This window comes from Meles meles, chromosome 17 (genome assembly GCF_922984935.1).
Source record: "Meles meles chromosome 17, mMelMel3.1 paternal haplotype, whole genome shotgun sequence".
In the NCBI taxonomy this organism is placed as follows: domain Eukaryota; kingdom Metazoa; phylum Chordata; class Mammalia; order Carnivora; family Mustelidae; genus Meles; species Meles meles.
This window is the reverse complement of record NC_060082.1, coordinates 38,509,392-38,527,682: the sequence shown is the minus strand read 5'-3', so window position 1 is coordinate 38,527,682 and position 18,291 is coordinate 38,509,392. Positions and strand designations below refer to the sequence as shown.

The 18,291-nt window shown below is 42.9% G+C and overlaps 1 protein-coding gene across 1 annotated transcript in view; it reads right to left on the bottom strand.

The window, feature by feature from the left end:
• Positions 1 to 10,551: 10,551 nt before the first annotated feature.
• FBXO28 (F-box protein 28) overlaps positions 10,552 to 18,291 on the bottom strand; it is a 29,838-nt gene continuing 22,098 nt past the window's right edge. Inside the window, exons 4-5 of the mRNA XM_045982869.1 lie at positions 15,889 to 16,084; positions 10,552 to 14,150 (exon numbers count right to left, since the gene is read on the bottom strand). Coding sequence (XP_045838825.1) covers positions 13,756 to 14,150; positions 15,889 to 16,084 — 591 coding nt within the window. The 3' untranslated portion in view covers positions 10,552 to 13,755. The remainder of the gene's footprint in view (positions 14,151 to 15,888; positions 16,085 to 18,291) is intronic.

Sequence of the window (18,291 nt, the reverse complement as noted above, 5' to 3'; positions counted from 1 at the left end):
ACATTGAGAGAAAAATATATCAGCAACAACTATCTGCCAATATCACATAATTTATTATTTTGCCAAAAAGGGAAAAAACCCACAATTTCTTCCAGCATCCCATCTAGCAGACAGGGGAGCCCCAAGCGGCACAAACTGCGGCCTTGGAGCCTGGGGGGAGGTGTGTGGGCTTCTAGTGAGAACTGGGCGGGATCCAGTCAGCTCCCCTTCCTGGGTCAGGTAGTCCCCCCTGCTGGTGGGGACCTGGGGCTGCAGGTCCCCTCCCCAAATCAGGCGGTCCCTGTGCTGGTGGGGAGACGGAGCTGAAGGATCCCTCCCTGCATCAGGGGTTCCCTCCTTGGTAGGGCCCCGGGGCTGAAGATCCCCTCTTCATGTCAGGGGTCTCATCCCTGGTAGGGACCTGGGGCTGAAGGATCCCTCCCCGCATCAGGACTGACTCTCCTCACTGGTGGGGAGCCAGGGCTGAAGGATCCCTTTCCACATCAGGGGTCCCTCGCTGGAGGGACCCAGGGCTGAAGTTCCTCTCCCCATATCAGGGGTCCCCTGCAAGTTGGGACCCGGGGCTGAAAGTCCCTTTCCTGAGGCAAGAGGTCCCCCTGCTGGTGGGGGCCCGGGACTGAATGATCTCTTCCATGTCAGGGGTCCCCCCAACGCTGGTGTAGACCAGTTCAGACTCAGAGGCTGAAGGTCCGGTGACCTGGAAGCGGCCAAGCTGGAAGTTGGGTTGTGTGTTAGGTCTCAGTTTGCTGACTGGGACAGAGAACAACTGATTCTGTCTGTGACCTTGTGATTTTTTCTTTTAAACAACTCTCCCACCTTTTTTTTTTTTTTTTTTGTAAAGATTTTCTTTATTTATTTGACAGACAGATCACAAGTAGGCAGAGAGACAGGCAGAGAGTGAGAAGGGAGGAAGCAGGCTCCCTGCTGAGCAGAGAGCCCGATGCGGGGCTCGATCCCAGGAACCTGGGATCATGACCTGAGCTGAAGGCAGAGGCTTTAACCCACTGAGCCACCCAGGTGCCCCAACTCTCCCACTTTTAATCCAATGTTTCACTCCCCTGAGGACATCATCAAAATTTAAGGTCCTGGCAGGACGCCACCTAAATAACTCAGTAGGTGAAGCGTCTGCCTTCTGCTCAGGTCATGATCCCAGGGTCCTGGGATCCAGCCTCACATCAGGTCTCTGCTCAGCGGGGAGCCTGCTTCTCCCTCTCCGCTCTCCCTGCCTGTGCTCTCTCTCTCTCTGTGTCGGATGAATAAATAAAATATTTTTATAAAAAGAAAAATGTTTGGCCCTGGCGCCCCTCCCCGCTTGGTCCCCGAAGGTCACAGTATTTGCTGATGCTCTGGTAAGCACAGGTCATGACTTCAGGCTCACAGTCTGACTTTCCATTCCTGGGGAGCTCGTAGGCTGGGTTCTTAGTGGCCGTGAACATGCATCCGAAGCTTTTGAGGGCATACAGTGTGCTAGGGAGCCAGCTCTGGTTATTACAAGCTGAACAGTTCCCAGCGTCTGAGTGCACTTTGGAGCCCTGGTCTCCAAGACCCACACTGATCAAAATCAAGTCAGAGAAAGACTCTGTTGAAGGAATTGCTTTTGTAAGCCAAGTGGCCTCTTCGGTGACTTTATGTCACCGAGTTTCAGCTTCCCCGGAAGTGTGGGGCATGTGGTGTTGGCCATAGTGCGGACACCTTGTCTGGCTACAAGATGATCAAGGGTGATTCTATGACCAGGAACAACTTTGGCTTTGCAAGGATGACTGCCACTGGTGAGGTGGCGATTGTGGGCACATCTGATTTGTAATCATAAGAGCACAGGGATGCGAACGTGCCATGATTTGCATGGGCATTTGTGTCTGATTGGGCCGGTACAGTTAAAATTGGAGAAAGGTAAACACAAGGCCCTGAAAGGCAAATTCCCTTAGGTGACTTCGAAGGCGGAGTGGGGAGTAGTTGGAAATAGAAGAGAGATGGGTCACAGGGAGGACCAGAGGTCTCTAGCATCATGGATGGGTAGGGGGTTTTGACAACAAATCCAGCCGTCTGAAAGGTTGCCCAAATAGCAAAAGGAAATGACCTTCCTTACTTACCCATGAACAAGATTACAGACTGATTTATCCAAGCAGTTTCTGAAAGCTGTGTGGTCATATCTGAGTCTATACTGGTCTCTCTCAAATGTGACATTCCAATCAAATCCTTGGTCATATGGGCAGTGTTTCCAGTTGTGTCCCATTATGAAGAAAACAGGTTCTTATTGAACTTATGAAAATACTTGTGAGTTTCTGAATTCTGGAGGGAATAATTACTGAGGAAAGGTAAATATTTCATCTTTGTTTACAAAACTATACTTTACCAAATTGCTATAAGTCATAGATAGTTGAAGAGAAGGCATTGCCTTAGGTCTGGAAAAACAAAACATTAGGGAACCAGCAGTAATTCAAACAAAAAGTCATAAAATTGCGGTAAGTCATAGTTTAAGAGAAGGATTGGGGCGCCTGGGTGGCTCAGTGGATCAGGGCCTCTGCCTTCAGCTCAGGTCATGATCCCAGGGTCCTGGGAGTCGGGCTCTCTGCTCAGCAGGGAGCCTGCTTCCCTTCCTCTCTCTCTCTGCCTACTTGTGATCTCTATCAAATGAATAAATAAAATCTTAAAAAAAAAAAAAGAGAGAAGGCATTGCCTTATGCCTGGAAAAACAAAACATTAGGGAATCAGCAGTAATTCAAACAAAAAGTCATAAAATGTCATAATCATTGTTGTGATTTCATTCAGTTGCATATACTTAGTATTTGTTCTACTTGAATCCAGTTTTTCTATTAATTCTGGAAATTTGTACCCCATTTAATTTTATTATTTTAAAGTTATCAAAAAATTTGTACTTGTAAAGTCCTTTCCATGAATCTCTTTTTTTAATTTAAAAAATTTTTTTAAAAAAGATTTTATTTATTCATTTGATAGAGATCACAAGTAGGCAGAGAGAGAGGAAGGGAAGCAGGCTCCCTGCTGAGCAGAGTCCAATGTGGGGCTCGATCCCAGGACTCTGGGATCATGACCTGAGCCGAAGGCAGAGGCTCTAACCCACTGAGCCACCCAGGCGCCCCTCCATGAATCTCTTTGAAGATGAAGCATTTTGCAGAAACACTTTTGCGATAGTATCAGAGTTAAACAAGATTACTTTTTAATAATTGCCATTCTGACAGGTATAAGGTGATATCTCATTGTGGATTCAACTGCCTTTCTTTGATGGTTAGTGATACTGAGCATCTTTTCATGTGTCTTTTGGCCATTATGTATGTTTCCTTTTTCCTATCTATCAGGCTCTGAATATCAACTTCATATTGGACAATTTCTGACCCCAGAGCTACTCAAAAAATCCTTTCAAATGGGAGCACCTGGGTGGCTAAGTAAGTTAGTCGTCTGATTCTTGATTTCAGCATGGGTCATGATCTCAGGGTCGTAAGATCGAGCCCTGCATCAGGTTCCATGCAGAGTGTGGACCCTGTTTGGGATTCTCTCTCTTTCACCCCCTGCCCCTCCCCTACTTGTGCACATGTGTTCTCTCTCTCTGTATTAAAAAAAATCCTTCCAAATGAAATTCACCACCATTCCCATCCCCATCTGGGGTATATTTTTTATTTTTCCTCAGATAGTAATTTTCTTCAACTTACACTTTTAAGCCAAAGAATTGCCTCCCTCCCATGAAAGCCTGATAAAAAGGAAGTTGCTATGGTTAAAGTATAAAAGTTGGCCAGACATAGACAAAAAATTACAGACATTAGCAGAGGCTGGAGGAAGTGGAGAATGGAAAGCTATTGTTTAATGGGTATAGAGTTTCTGTTTGGGATGATGAAAAAGTTCTGGAACTGGATCGTGGCTGTACCACATTGTGAGTATACTGAATGCCGCTTAATTGTACACTTAAAGATGGTTAAAATGGCAAACTGTCTTATGTATATTTTACCACACGTATACATACAAGAACAATAGAGAGTTCAGAGTAATGTGAGACACTTAAGATTCAATATACGTGTAATGGGAATGTAGGCAAATTTTTCAAAGAAAAAAAAATAGTTGAAAACTACCCACATTTGTTAAAGAACATTTTTCTATGCATCCAAGAAGCTCAGTGGACTCCAAGCTCATGGACTCAATGGACAAAACAAGAGATCAATGCTCAGGCACATCATTGCAAAATGCTGAAACACAAGAAGAAAATCTTGAAAGAGCAAGAGAAATATGACTCACCACATACAAGGAAACCCCACAGTTCCAATAACTCCTCATTGGAAACAGTGGAGACCAGAAGGCAGTGGGATGGCATAGTCCAAGTGCTGGGAGGGGGAACACCCTGGCAACTAAGAATCTTATATCTAGCAAAACTCTTTTTTTTTTTTTTTTTTTTAAGATTGTATTTATTCATCTGAGAGAGAGATGGAGAGTGCACAAGCAGGGGGAAAGGCAGAGGGAGAGGGAGAACCAGACTCTGTGCTGATCAGGGAGCCCAGCATGAGGCTTGACCCCAGGACCTGGAGATCATGACCTGCGCCGAAGGCAGACACTTAACCAACTGAGCCACCTAGGTTCCCCGTAGAAACTATCTTTCCAATATGAAGGTAAGCATTTCCAAATAAACATAAACTGAGAGAATTTGTTGCTCAAGCAGCCATTTGATAAGAAATACTACAGGAAGCTCTTCAGGCTGAGAGCAAGTGACCCCAGAATGTAAGTCAGTCCACATGAAAAAATAAAGAGCACCCAAAATGGTAAGTAATTATAACAGCTAGAATAAACACTTATTTCTTCTACTTATTTAAAAAGCAACCATAGAAAGCAATATGTATATAACTGTATCACTGGCCTGATAGCATATACAAATATAAATAATTATAATGGCTCATGTGATGGGAGCAAATCTGCCTTGGATCAAGGAAATGACACCAGATGGTAACTCAAATCCACAGAAACAAATTATGAGAAATGAAAATGGTAAATAAGGCGAGTATAACAAACTCCATATATAGTCCCTCTCCTCTAAGTTTCTTTCTGAAGCACAAGATTATATAAAGTTATAACAGTGTATTTGGGACTTGTACCATACACAGATATAATATGTTTAATGATAATAGTACAAAATGGAGGAAAAGGAAATGAAACTGTATAGGTGTAACATTTCTTTTTTTTTTTTTTTAAGATTTTTTATTGATTTATTTGACAGACAGAGATCACAAGTAGGCAGAGAGGCAGGCAGAGAGAGAGGAGGAGGCAGGCTCCCCACTGAGGAGAGAGCATGATCCTAGGACCCCGAGATCATGACCTGAGCCAAAGGCAGAGGCTTAATCCACTGAACCATTCAGGCGCCCCTAGGTGTAACATTTCTATATGTCACTGGAATTAGGTTAAAATAAACTTGAAATATCCCAATAAGTTAAGATGTATATGGTAAGCACATAGAGCAACCACTATGAACATAACAAAAACACGTAGTGCAAAAAATCATTAAAGGAATTAAAATTTTACGAAAGAAAATATTCACTAAATAGGAAAGAAATCAGCACGGAGGAATAGAAGGGGAACAAGACTTGAAACATATAAGAAACAAGTAAAATAGCAAAGATAAATCCAACTTTATCATAATATTAAATATGAATGGGTTAAGGAATCCAATCAAAGGAAGAGATGGACAGACTAGATAAAAATATAAGCTCCAGGGGCACCTGGGTGGCTCAGCACCCACCAATCGAGACCTGCATTGGGCTCTCTCCTCAGCAGGGAGCCTGCTTCCCTTCCCTCTGCCTGCCTCTCTGCCTACTTGTGATCCCTGTCTGTCAAATAAATAAATAAAATCTTTTAAAATATATATATATATTTAAGCTCCAAATACAGATCTTCCTTAACTTTGGACAGAGTTATGTCCTGATAAACCCTGGTAAGTTAAAAATATGAATCATAAGTCAAAATACATTTAGGGGCATCTGGCTGGCTCAGTTGGTGGAGCGTGCAACTCTTGATCTCAGGGTTGTAAGTTCGAGTCCCCCATTGTGTGTAGAGATAACTAAAAAAAAAAAAACCAAAACAGCAACAACAAAAAAAAACATTTAACACACCAAACCTACAGACCATTGTAGCTCAGCCACGCGTCCTTTAAATGTGCTCAGAACAATTACATTGACCTATAGTTGGGCAAAACCACCTAACACAAGGCCCATTTTATAATAAAGTGTTGAATATGTCATGTAGTTTATTGACTATACTGTACTGAAAGTGAAAAGCAGAATGGTTGTATCAGTTGTTTACCCCTGACACCCCTGATTACATGGCTGACAGGATGCTGTGACTTGCTGCCACGCAGCAGAACAAGACAGTGTTGTCTCACACAGGAAAAAAATAATCATTTGGAGTATGGTTTCTACTGAATGCATATTGCTTTCACAGCATCGTAATGTTGAAAAATTGTTAGTTGAACCATTGTAAAGTTGGGGACTGTCTGTATATAGGGACTACAGGAAAGACACTTCATATTCAGAGATGCAAATAACTTGAAAATAAAATAACGGGAAAAGATATGTCATGCAAGCAGCAACGATAAGAAAGCTGGAGTGGTTTTGCAAGTATTGGACACAAGAGACTTGAAACATAGCGATAATGAGGTTTGTTTTATGATGATAGCAAAACTGATCGAACTGCGGGGACAAGTAGACATTTCAACCGTCATAGCTAGAGACTTGAATATCCCACTTCCAATAATAGAGAGAAAAATTGGACATGATCCACCGAGAATAGAAGACGACTTGGAAACACTATGAACCCCTTGGACCTAAAGACTATGTACAGAACACTCTACACAGAAACAGCAGAAGACATATTCTTCTCAGGTGCCCATGGAACATCCTTTCAGATGGAAACTTAGCTTTGAAAAGTAAAAAGGATTGCAATGGTACCAGGTATGTTTCCTGATCACAGTGGAATGAGAATTGAAGTAAAATGGAAAGCAATTTGGGAAACTCACATATATGTGGGAATCGAACAACACAGTCCTGAATAACCAAAGGGTCAAAGATAAAGTCACAAAGAAATTCAGAAAATACTTTGAGATGAATGGAAATGAAGACACACTACACCAAAAGTGGTGGGACACAGCCCATCAGTACTTAGAGGGAAATCTGTAGACGTCCACCATCACCACCAGCCATTTTCTGAACTGTTTTCCCTTGCAAAACTGAAACTCTAGGGGCGCCTGGGTGGCTTGGTGGGTTAAAGCCTCTGCCTTCGGCTCAGGTCATAATCTCAGGGTCCTGGGATCGAGCCCCGCATCGGGCTCTCTGCTCAGCCGGGAGCCTGCTTCTTCCTCTCTCTGCCTGCCTCTGCCTACTTGTGATCTCTCTCTCTCTCTGTCAAATAAATAAAATCTTTAAAAAACAACAACAACAACAAAAAACAAAAAAACAAACTCTCTACCCCTCACCCCTCTAACCCCGGCCCTTGGCAGCCATCATTCTCCCTTCTGTGCCTGCAATTATGACTAATCCAAGAATGTCATGTAAGTGAAGTCGCGGTACTTTTATGTGACTGACTTATTTTACTGAGTAGGCTGCCCTTGAGGTTTTATCCATGTTGAAGCGGGGGTTGGAGTCTCCTTGCTTTTGAAGGCTGAGTATATTCTGTGGTAGGCAAAACACACCACGTTTTGCTTCTGCACTCCTGTCAGTGGACACGGGTTGTTTCTGCATTTTGGCCATGGTGAATATCTTCTGGGAACATGGCGTGCACTTCTGTCTTCAGGACCCTGCTTCCCAGTCCTTTTACATACCCAGAAGTGGAACTGCAGGATCATGTGGTAATTCTATCATTTTTTTAGTGTTATGAAAGGATGATGAAGGATGGGAATCAACAGCCAGATGGAATTGATGCACGGGGTGAGATAGGGGAGAAGGGTTTGGAACTTCGTGTCCCCTCCATGCACGTGACACAGGTTCACCAACCCAGAAACTCCAATTTTTAATTTTTTGAGGACTCTCTTTTCCACAGCAGCTGTACCAATTTAGCTGATCGCCAACAGGGCAGGACAATTCTGTTATCTCTACATCCTTGCCAATACTATTAGTTTCAGGTTTTTTGTTGTTTATAAAATATAGTAGCCATCACAAAGGACATGAGCTGGTAGCTTGTTGTAGCTTCGATTTGCATTTCCCCGATGGGTGCCGGTAAACATCTTACACGTGCTTCCTGGCCATTTGATTGTACGCTTTGGAGAAATGTCTGTTTAAGTTCTCACATAGTTTTATTATTTTATTTATTTATTTTTTTTTTAAAGATTTTTATTTACTTATTTGACAGAGATCACAAGTAGGCAGAGAGGCAGGCAGAGAGAGTGAGAGGGAAGCAGGCTCCCCGCCGAGCAGAGAGCCCGATGCGGGGCTCGACCCCAGGACCCTGAGATCACGACCTGAGCCGAAGGCAGCGGCCCAAACCACTGAGCCACCCAGGCGCCCTCTCACATAGTTTTAAATCGGGTTTTTTGTTTTCATCTCATGGCTGAGATTTAGGAGATCTCTACATTGTGGCTATTAAGCACTTATCATACACGGGAGTTGCAATTACTCCCTGTTGTGGGGTGTCTTTTAACTGTGTGATCATGTCTTCCGAGGCACAAGACTTTTTAACTTTCACGAAGTCCAATTTGTGAGAATGACTGGTGTTTTAATTTCATTGAAATTCTCAACCTCTATTTCAAGCTGGAGGGTATTTGGGAAAATGAACTGGTTTTCATCCCTGACAGGGCGAAAGAACCAGCGGTGATCACTCCTCTGAATTGATTGGAAACATGTATTATAGTAAGGCAGTTACGGACTTGGGTTAGTGGCCTCGGACCCCGTCTACTGTGAGGCCTGCCTCATATGGGATTACAGGTCCTAGAAGCCTTAAAAATGTTTTATTTGCCTGCTTAGGGTAAATCCATGGCCAAAAAACTTGAGGACAAAAGTTGCCTTCTCCAAGCGCTGCCCTTCTGTGTTATTAAGTTCTACATGTCATTGACTGCTTCTAGATGTATGGACTGTTCATCTGTATAGTTATTGCTCAGCTTAGAATGAATGCCGTCTAGAGACTCAAAGCTCCCAGCTGGTTTAGATGTGAACAGCGTAGCAGGAAGCACCCGAGTTGGAGGTGCGCAGGTCTGTGTTCAAATCCCACTGAGGCGCTTGTGTCTAATATTAGAGATACGCTACTCAGCCTGTGGTTAAGTTCCCTAAGTGGGGTGCACCTGCTTCACCAGGCGGCTGTGAAGACCGAAAGAACACATGGAAAACACACACAGAGCTGTGCTTCCCAGGTGGGCACTAGCAACACAGTGCCCGTTAGCAGCAGACTCCTTTTGTGCAGGAAATACAAAGAAAACAAGTAGCACTGGTTACAACACATTTATTCACGTACCCTGTTGTGTGAGTGGGAAGTGCTTCTCACTCCCAGTAATTGAATTAGGTTGTAACAGTTAAAATTCCAGAAGCCAAACTAGTAATTTATTGGTGCTCATGAGCATAAGTAAACAGACATGGTACCACATAAAGGAATTTTAAACACTTCTAAACTTTTGGTATAGCTTTGAATATGGACCAGTATACTTTGGCAGTGGACCTAATAGATTTCCAATATACTTTGAAATCCCACGGTTCTTTCAGACGCAACAGGAGAAATTTGGATTTCACTTTGGAATCTTGAGGATCAGAGATTCTCAGGAAGCTGGAAGAGGCCAACATTACTTAAGCCTCTACTTACCGTGAATACAAATTAGTGCTATTAGAAAGAAAATGGTGGGCAGCAGTCAACCCATTGCTAGCTTTATTTTTTTAGACTGCTTTAGTATTTTTTGAAAAGAATTGACCTCAGATGGCAGGCTATAGAAACTTGTTATTTCCGAGGAGTTTTAACTTCGTAACCTTCCTGGACTACTAGTTAAAGAGTCTCAGGTCTCAAGAAATTGATGGCATTATCAGATTGGACTTTATGCCTTACATATTAGAAACAGCCGGTTCCGAGAGAGACTGCATCATATGGGATGATTACTTTTCAGAATGCCTCTATTCCTGGCTTCAGATTGTTACTTCCATGATATTTTGAGAGGGCTGGATAAGTGCTAACAAATGGTTACTCACTGCTAGGGCAGGAGGTAAGAATGTGCTGATCATCAAGGATGAGATTTTATGTTACATTAAATTAAAATTCTCTACTGTTGGGAACAGACAAGACCAGGAGTTCCTAGATCCTAGAAAATATTATGGCTAAGGAAATAGAGAACTCATGGAAGGGATCCACCTCCAAGAAACTCTTTCAGTAAAACAGAATTAAGTGCCCTGTCTCAGGAAACAGTTCACTACTGATCAGGAAGTGGGACATCACACATCGTTTCTTTGGAGATTAAAGTGCAGGCTACGAAATGGCATAGAAAACAATGCATAAAAGATTGCAATCTCAAGGCGCTGTGGTGTCTGCTTCTTACACACAGCCTCTGCTCCTATGTCCATCTTTCCTTAAAAAACAAAAAAAAATCCAGCTATCGTGACACCTTTAGCTTATTTATTTAGGCATGACTCATACTGTTTTACCCACCTTCTGGGCTACACAGAATATTGCAACATTTTAACAAGTAGAATAATAGTGCATACACCTTGAAACTACTAAATAGAGATTAAGGCAAGCCCCTGTAAAGTTCAGTACTCCAGAAAACACGTTTTACCAGAAGAAAAAAAAAAAAAAACCCGAAAACCAAAAAAACCAAACCAACCCAAAAAGCTGCTTCTAAGACCAGTGGCTTTAGACCAGACTGCACCCCGACGATTTTTAAAAGTGTGATTCGTTACGGGGACTGCGGATGCATCTGCCCCATTATTTCCAGTCTCTGAAGAGCCAGAAAGGAGCTGACAAAGCAGGAGGTTGGGTAACCTCAGGTCTTAAAAGACTTTGTATTTGGGATTAGGGGAAAGTCGAGCAGAGTCCATGCGGGAGAGACGCAGAGGGCCCTGGGTAGGTGAGGTGGGGGCAAGTACCCATGGTACTGACTGATGCCTGTTCCCCTGGGTCTGTGTCGTGGGCGCTGTGCCATCATTGACTGACAAGCGTGAGTGACCCGCTAACACAGAGAGGTCTCCTCTGAGAAACAGCCAAGGACGAGGACCCGAATAACTCATGGCATCTCGCTCCAGGACATGACACTCACAGACGCCGCTGAAGCCACGGGTGTCTGACCCCGGGCAAGACGGTTCCCATCTGGGAGGCTCGTCTGCGGCATTGCTGGGGCCTGTCGGTTTTAGCTGATGAAAATCCTTTGCGATCTGTCGAACCCTCAGTGCCACTCTGCTATCCAAAAGCAAGCGTAACAGCTATCAAATCGGTCAAGGCCATCGCCTGACGATTTTTTTTAAGCAATGTCTTCGGTAAGATCGAAGACTTAAACAGATATCTGAACTGTAGTGCTTTCTTCTCCTACTCTTACGAACATTCGTGCATTCACAGGTACAACTCATGGGCCTTACGGACAGACAGTTACAAGTGAATCTTGTAGAAATTTGGACTTTGAGACAGAAAATACCTTCTGATAGTGTGGATGCTTCCTACAAAAGCCAAATACTAACTAACAGAAGGCTCTACATACATTTAGGGTATCTAGGTGCAGTTTAAAAAGAAACCCAGGAAACTTGAAATAATTCAGGAACAACTGCTAATCATTTGAGGTTGTATCCCTTTGATGCGTAAGGATCCTACTTTGTAAACCTGTAAACATGTTACCTGGTTACTCGAAAGAGTCTTCCTTTTACTGGGAAGGCAGACTATTCATGGCCACGAGTATCCCAGCAGGCCTGCTTCAGAGTTAGAACAATATGGCTAAATCCTAGGATTACAAAAATGACACCTGCCGAGAAAACGAGTTCCAGACGGGGACTTTTATGGATGACCTTGGCTGACAAAAGTTTTTTGGAAATTGTTTATTTTAAAATTACCTTCCCAACAAACCATGAAAACACTTGGATGTTAGATGTTTTTTTTTTCTTCATTGAAAACATACTACATTGTAAATGGAGTTTCCAAGTCAGACAGAAAATTGATCAAAATCTAAGGACAGTATTATGGAAGGACAATATTAAAAATGGGTAAGAAAAAGCTTCATTTGGTGAGATTAAAGGATGCATAACCGTGTCATGGTGGACGGGCAGAAAGGGTGGTAACCTTGTGCTTTTATTCAACTAAGGTACTTACCAAACCTTAGGTTTTTTGCAGGTGTCCAACTCCCACCTGGACAGGGGTAATTTTCTATATTACACCTAAACCTATTTTAAATAACTGAAGCCCACGGCAACAGCTGTTACGAGTTGATAAAAGAACTTATCAGTCAAATAATAACTACATAATTTAGTACATAAAATAAAATGAGGACAGTAATAGCTGAAGGTCTCAAAAACATACAACTGGGGAAAGTAACCACTGTACACAATTTGGAGGTTGTTAAAAAGTGACCGCTTAGAAGGGTGAACAGTGCAAGACATGCTTTTCCAGTTACACGCTCAGAACAGGAGTGCAAACGAAATTAAAGCTTTTGTTTAAAGTTGTAGGAAAAGGAAAGCTTGAAATTAGTATTTAAAAGCTTCCCTCAGGTCATCCCCCAGAAATGAAATGATTGAAATGCTTTTTCATAGTTGGATTTTCTTCAGTGAGTTTTCTTTCAGTGGCAAAACAGCATCCTACAAGTTGGGTCCCTTGCTCACACCCGTGGTGATCACACACTGATCCATGAACACACACAGTGGTGGGGAAGGGCCACGACCAGTCCCCAGAGGTCCGACACTGACAGCCTTGGAGTTTGGGGTTCTTGCCTTGGCTACTGTACCTAAACCCTACAGAGAACAGAGAAAGCGATGGGCTTTGTTTCCTTGTTCCCCTAAAACTGGAGGACAAAGGGACTAATTCCTCCCTGGAGGCAAGCTGCTGTGGCAGTGGAAGGTGGTAGGCGCTCAAATAAGCTAACGCTGCTCCAGAAGGTGGAGGAGTAGAGAAGCTCAAGGTGAATGCCAGTGCCAAGAGCTTTTTAGGTGAGTTAACTAGGCGATGCGTGCATGCATCCATGCAAATGCAGGGTGTGGCCCCAGAAGAGAACTGAAAACATGTGTAGAACAACTGGGTAAGTCCCTTGCCAGTAGTTTATAAAAATATATAGTCAATCCTGTAGAGGCCCCTCCTACAGTCAACACTATGGAAGTCTGTTTTAGTTACCCATTACTTTGATACCAAAAAGCATTTACTACTTTTCAGACATTCCAGACAAAGGTCACTTATAACAAAAACTTTTTTTTTTTTTTTAAACAAGATACTGTCCATTTAAAAAGTAGGTCTTTTCTTTCAAGTGAAACAGGACACTTTCTGTATTCAACTTAACTTCTAGTCTGTCCAGACTGGTTTGTTTCAGATCCTTCTGTAATGTGCATATATGCAGGAACAAATAAACTTACTTTTAAACGTTATCTGCACAGAAAAAAGTTAACTCCTCAAAACATAATAGGACAGGTCTGGTTAGTACAAATCTATTGCAAAGTAAAAAGACTCTGTGCATCACTTCAACCAGGAGAAGCGGGAGAAGACTGTCCCAACCGTGAGAGTTCAAGTTGAAGTTGTGTTCTGTCTGAAAGCCCAGAAGCCTCCAGGGCATCCTGATGGGCGTCTGCTTCGGCTGCTCAACCGCGTCTTCCTTTGGAGCTTGAAAGCGCCCCCCCAACTTTACTTTCTATTCCGAAGACGCTTCGATTTCCTAAGGGAGTCTATGGCTTCTGGTGCCTTCTTCCGTTTCCGAGGGGACTCCTCGTTCTGCCCAGCCCCTGAGGAGTTCCCCACCGCGCTCTCCATGACCTCCCGCAGTTTGCGCTCCAGCTCCGCCAAGCGTGCGTTCTGTTCGCCTATGATCTGGGTCTGCTCTAGCAGCTTCTGGTCCTGGTCCTGAAGCTGCTTCTGCTGTTCCTGCACTTTGGTGCGAAGCTCGGAAATTTCACGCCTGAGAACAGTCACGCCGGCACCGTTTGTCTTAACCTGCTGCTGGAGTTTGGTAACCTCTTGTCTTGAAGGGTTTTGCTTGGAGAAGAGCTGCATGGTTGTGAGGGCTGCAGAAGGTCCCGGAACTGCGGAGAAATGGTTTTAAATGGTCAATTAATCACTTAAAATGTCTCCCAATACTGGTAATACTTCATTAAACTTCTTTTGAAATGGAACAGCTTTATAATATCACTTCTGATCATTTCCTCTTGGCAATCCACACCCGTCTTAACAGTAAATGAGTTTGAATTCTGATGGTTGGGTTCACGTGGCAAAGTATGGATCGCCGGGAAATGGACAAGGGCATTTAACGGAATAATCTTGTAGTAACATAGTAGAAAACATTTTTAAGACCTACTAAGAAAACACAAGCAGTAAAATTAGAATAGGACTATTTTCTATCTTCTCTCATTCGAACATTTGAGTTAGAAGTACAGGTCTATCATGTTTTGAAGTTCTCTCTGCACTTAGTTGTATGCAAGAGCTTCCAGGTTAGCCAAACAGGAATACCACCAAAGAGTGGGTTTCATCCCACATGATGATCATGAAGAATTCCCGATGTGACGTAGAAAGACGGCTTTGGAATCATTCTGTTTTAGGAATACTACAAAGGTAACATCGGCATAAAAATCACTATCATAAATAACCTCCCTTTAAAAAAATGTTATCTCTTAAAAGGTTTTCTAAAAGGACTGGATGGATCCATTCCTACCCTAACCCACCAAGACACACATATAAATAGTATCTTCCTGGACGGATGCATTGTTCCTTCTCTCTCTGCTTACCTTTATCTAATTTCCACAAACACAGCAAGGCTTAGATCAATTCCTACCTCTTGTGAACTCTCAGTCAACAATGGTTCTAGCTTCCTTAAGATCCTGTCTCTGCTACTCATTTGGCATTTCAAAGGACCCTTCTTTAAAATGTTTCTCTTACCAGTGATCATTTGATTTTGAGTCTGGTTATGTCTTACCTTTTGACATAGTAAGATCCTTGAGAGCAGACACCAAGTATTACACTTCCTTTTAGTTTCCACAGGACACAGTACAGTGCTGTGCACGTACTAGGTACTCAATAAATAACCGATTAACGCTGAGATGCCACAGGCATTACAGCCAGCCGCTTGGTCAACCCACTGAGCATTCCAGGGAGATAACTCATCTGAAGAGAACGTGATGTCTTACTAAAAAAGGTTTTCCTGATTTAAACTATTTGTGAGAGTTGAAGATATTTTGAACAATTCTGTCTTTCAGGAGATAAGGGCACAAATCTCTTGGGTTGGATCTACATCTGCAAAAGAGCTGCTAAAGAAGCAGCGGCAGGGCTCAAAGCAGCCTTACGTGGCCTGTCTTTTCAAGCAGTGGCCACTCTAGGGGATGAAATAATTAAGTGAATAATCCATGAAGAATTTGGGGGGTTTTATCTGGTATATTTCATTCTGTTTCAGCACCATGGATGTTAACTAGTCAGAAACATCAAAACAACAACAACAACAACAGACACCCCACAAAATCCCCCACAAACACATACATAGCATTTTATCCAAAATTCTAAGTTATTGTATGTCAACAGTCACGGGTATGTACAAAGATGCAGCCACTAGACTATTCTTCAAAGTGTAGTTTAAATACTGCAAAATGACAGACAAACGTAATCAACAGCAATGGATCGGTTACACGAGTGACGTCAGTAAAAATCATGTTGCAGACACTATTTACAGACACAGGAAAGGTCACAATATACGACTAAGTGTGGGTGCGGGGAAGCAAGTTAGGGAACTGTGTATGAATGTTCCTTTACACCGAACATATCCACACGAGCTACCTGGAGGAGAACCCATGAGCCTTCCGGACACATCTGATCCTGGTAACTTCCTCTTCAGAATGGGCACGATCTTCTCATCAAAGTACTCCATCGCCATGGAGGAAATGTCCCTTAGCTCTTGAAGTACTTCATGAGCTCGCTGAGGGGCTCTGGTGGAATTGACGTATCTCAACACTCGATAAATCTCATCAATCACCTACAATAAGGAGGTCTCGTTAGCACTTTCAATTTTGTCTTTAAAAGAAAATGGCTCAACAGGGAGAGATGGGATGATGCCATCCGTACCGCACGGCTTTGGGCTTGTCATAAGCCTTCATGTGTTTCATATGCACATTTATTAAGATTCTCTGTATCAGGTGCTGAGGCTAAGGAATCAGGATGCATAAAATACAGCTTTTGCTCCAAAGGAAACCAGAGGGCAACAGACACGGAAATAAGTGGTAGGAAAAGGGGCATTCAAGCCACTAGAGAAACTGGAGGACTGAACTATGACGCTGAATCCTGTTTGTGGAGAGTGCTAGAGGAACTGACCCAAATCCATTTTACTCCAGCCTGAGGGTTTCCCGAAGCTCCAGGAACCCAGACAGACTTCCTGCTCTGGGATCAGGCGCTCTGTCCTCGGAGCTTTCATTTCTCTTCAGACCTGCTATGGACTGAGATGAGGTCTCCTCGGATTCCCCTCTCCCACTATCAGCAAAGGGTAGAGAGAGACCCCTTTTCACTTTAAGGGTAACTGCAATGGGAAACACAGGCGTAACGTATGTGGGGGAGAGAAAGTTCTGACCATCCTGGTTCCTAATCCTCTTGCTGGAATGGTAGCTGAACCTGCCTCAGCTCTAATCCCTACAACTGATACACTGTACTCCTGTAAACTGACTTGTACCTTATCTTTACTGTTTTTGGTCTTTGAGGTAATAGTGTGAAAGCAAGGTCTCTCTCCATTTGCTCAAGTCTTCCACTGGGAAAAGTAACATATTACAGAGAGATTACATTAGTCAAGTGGGATAATCCATGTTTTCAATAAAATTAAAACAATTCTCTTAATTCTGTCCCAAAGTTATGTGCAAAGGACAAGATGAAGGAGATGACCCGCACAGCTTCTACCATTCAGAGGGACTGGTGGCCACGCTGTCACATGTTAGGAAAACATGGTATCGACCCAATTTTCAAAATTATTTCACCCTCCAAGTGGTTTTTTTTTTTTAATATTTTATTTATTTATTTGACAGAGAGAGATCACAAGTAGATAGAGAGGCAGGCAGAGAGAGAGAGAGAGGGAAGCAGGCTCCCTGCTGAGCAGAGAGCCCGATGCGGGACTCGACCCCAGGACCCTGAGATCATGACCTGAGCCGAAGGCAGCGGCTTAACCCACTGAGCCACCCAGGCGCCCCCTCCAAGTGGTTTTAATTACTTTCTGAAAATTACTTTAGCAGCAAGAATATAAGGGTATGATGAGTCTGGAGGTCTACTAGAGAGATCACAGGCCTTAGGCTGGTCACTTTAAGTATTTCTAACAGTTTGTGATTTTTCTACTTCTCAGTAGATCATTCCTTCCAACTTTTTAATTTTTTAAAAGTTTTATTTATTCTTTTTAATAATGTCTATACCCAACGTGGGCCTCAAACCTAGGACCCAGGGATCGCACACTCCACTGACTGAGCCAGCCACTTGCCCTTGGTCACTCAAAGTTTTTATAGCTTTCAAATATGCTGCATGCTGAACCCCTCCTGAACCTGAGATGATAATAATATTTTACAAAGTACGGTACCAACCAAATATGATGCTTCTCTAATGCTCGAAGCTCATGTTAAAACTCACACCATTGGGGTGCCTGGGTGGCTCAGTGGGTTAAACCTCTGCCTTAGGCTTAGGCTCAGGTCATGGTCTCAGGGTCCTGGGATCAAGCCCCACACTGGGTTCTCTGCTCAGTGGGGAGCCTGCTTCCCCCTCTTTCTCTGCCTGCCTCTCTGCCTACTTGTGATCTCTGTCAAATAAATAAATAAAATATTAAAAAAAAAAAACAAAAAAAATGGCACTGTAATAAATGACATACTACAAACACGACTCAAGTAAATGGACTATTAGGAGTATTTCTATCTTGTGTAATCTAATGTTGAGCAAAGTTCCTATTAGAAAACAGAACTTTGATGTCCTCATTTTTTGTCACATCTTTTTGTTCTATTTGAAATTTTCTTAACTTTCCCTTCTACCCATTTTATTTAATTAAATGCTTTTTCTATATTTAAAAAATTTAAGCGCACTTAAAAAAATTTCTGATTATTTCTATATGGCACGTGTTTGACTCTATCTCTAATGATTCTCTGTGCTCTGCTCATATTTAAGAACCCAGCACACAGGGGCACCTGGGTGGCTCAGTGGGTTAGGCCTCTGCCTTTGGCTCGG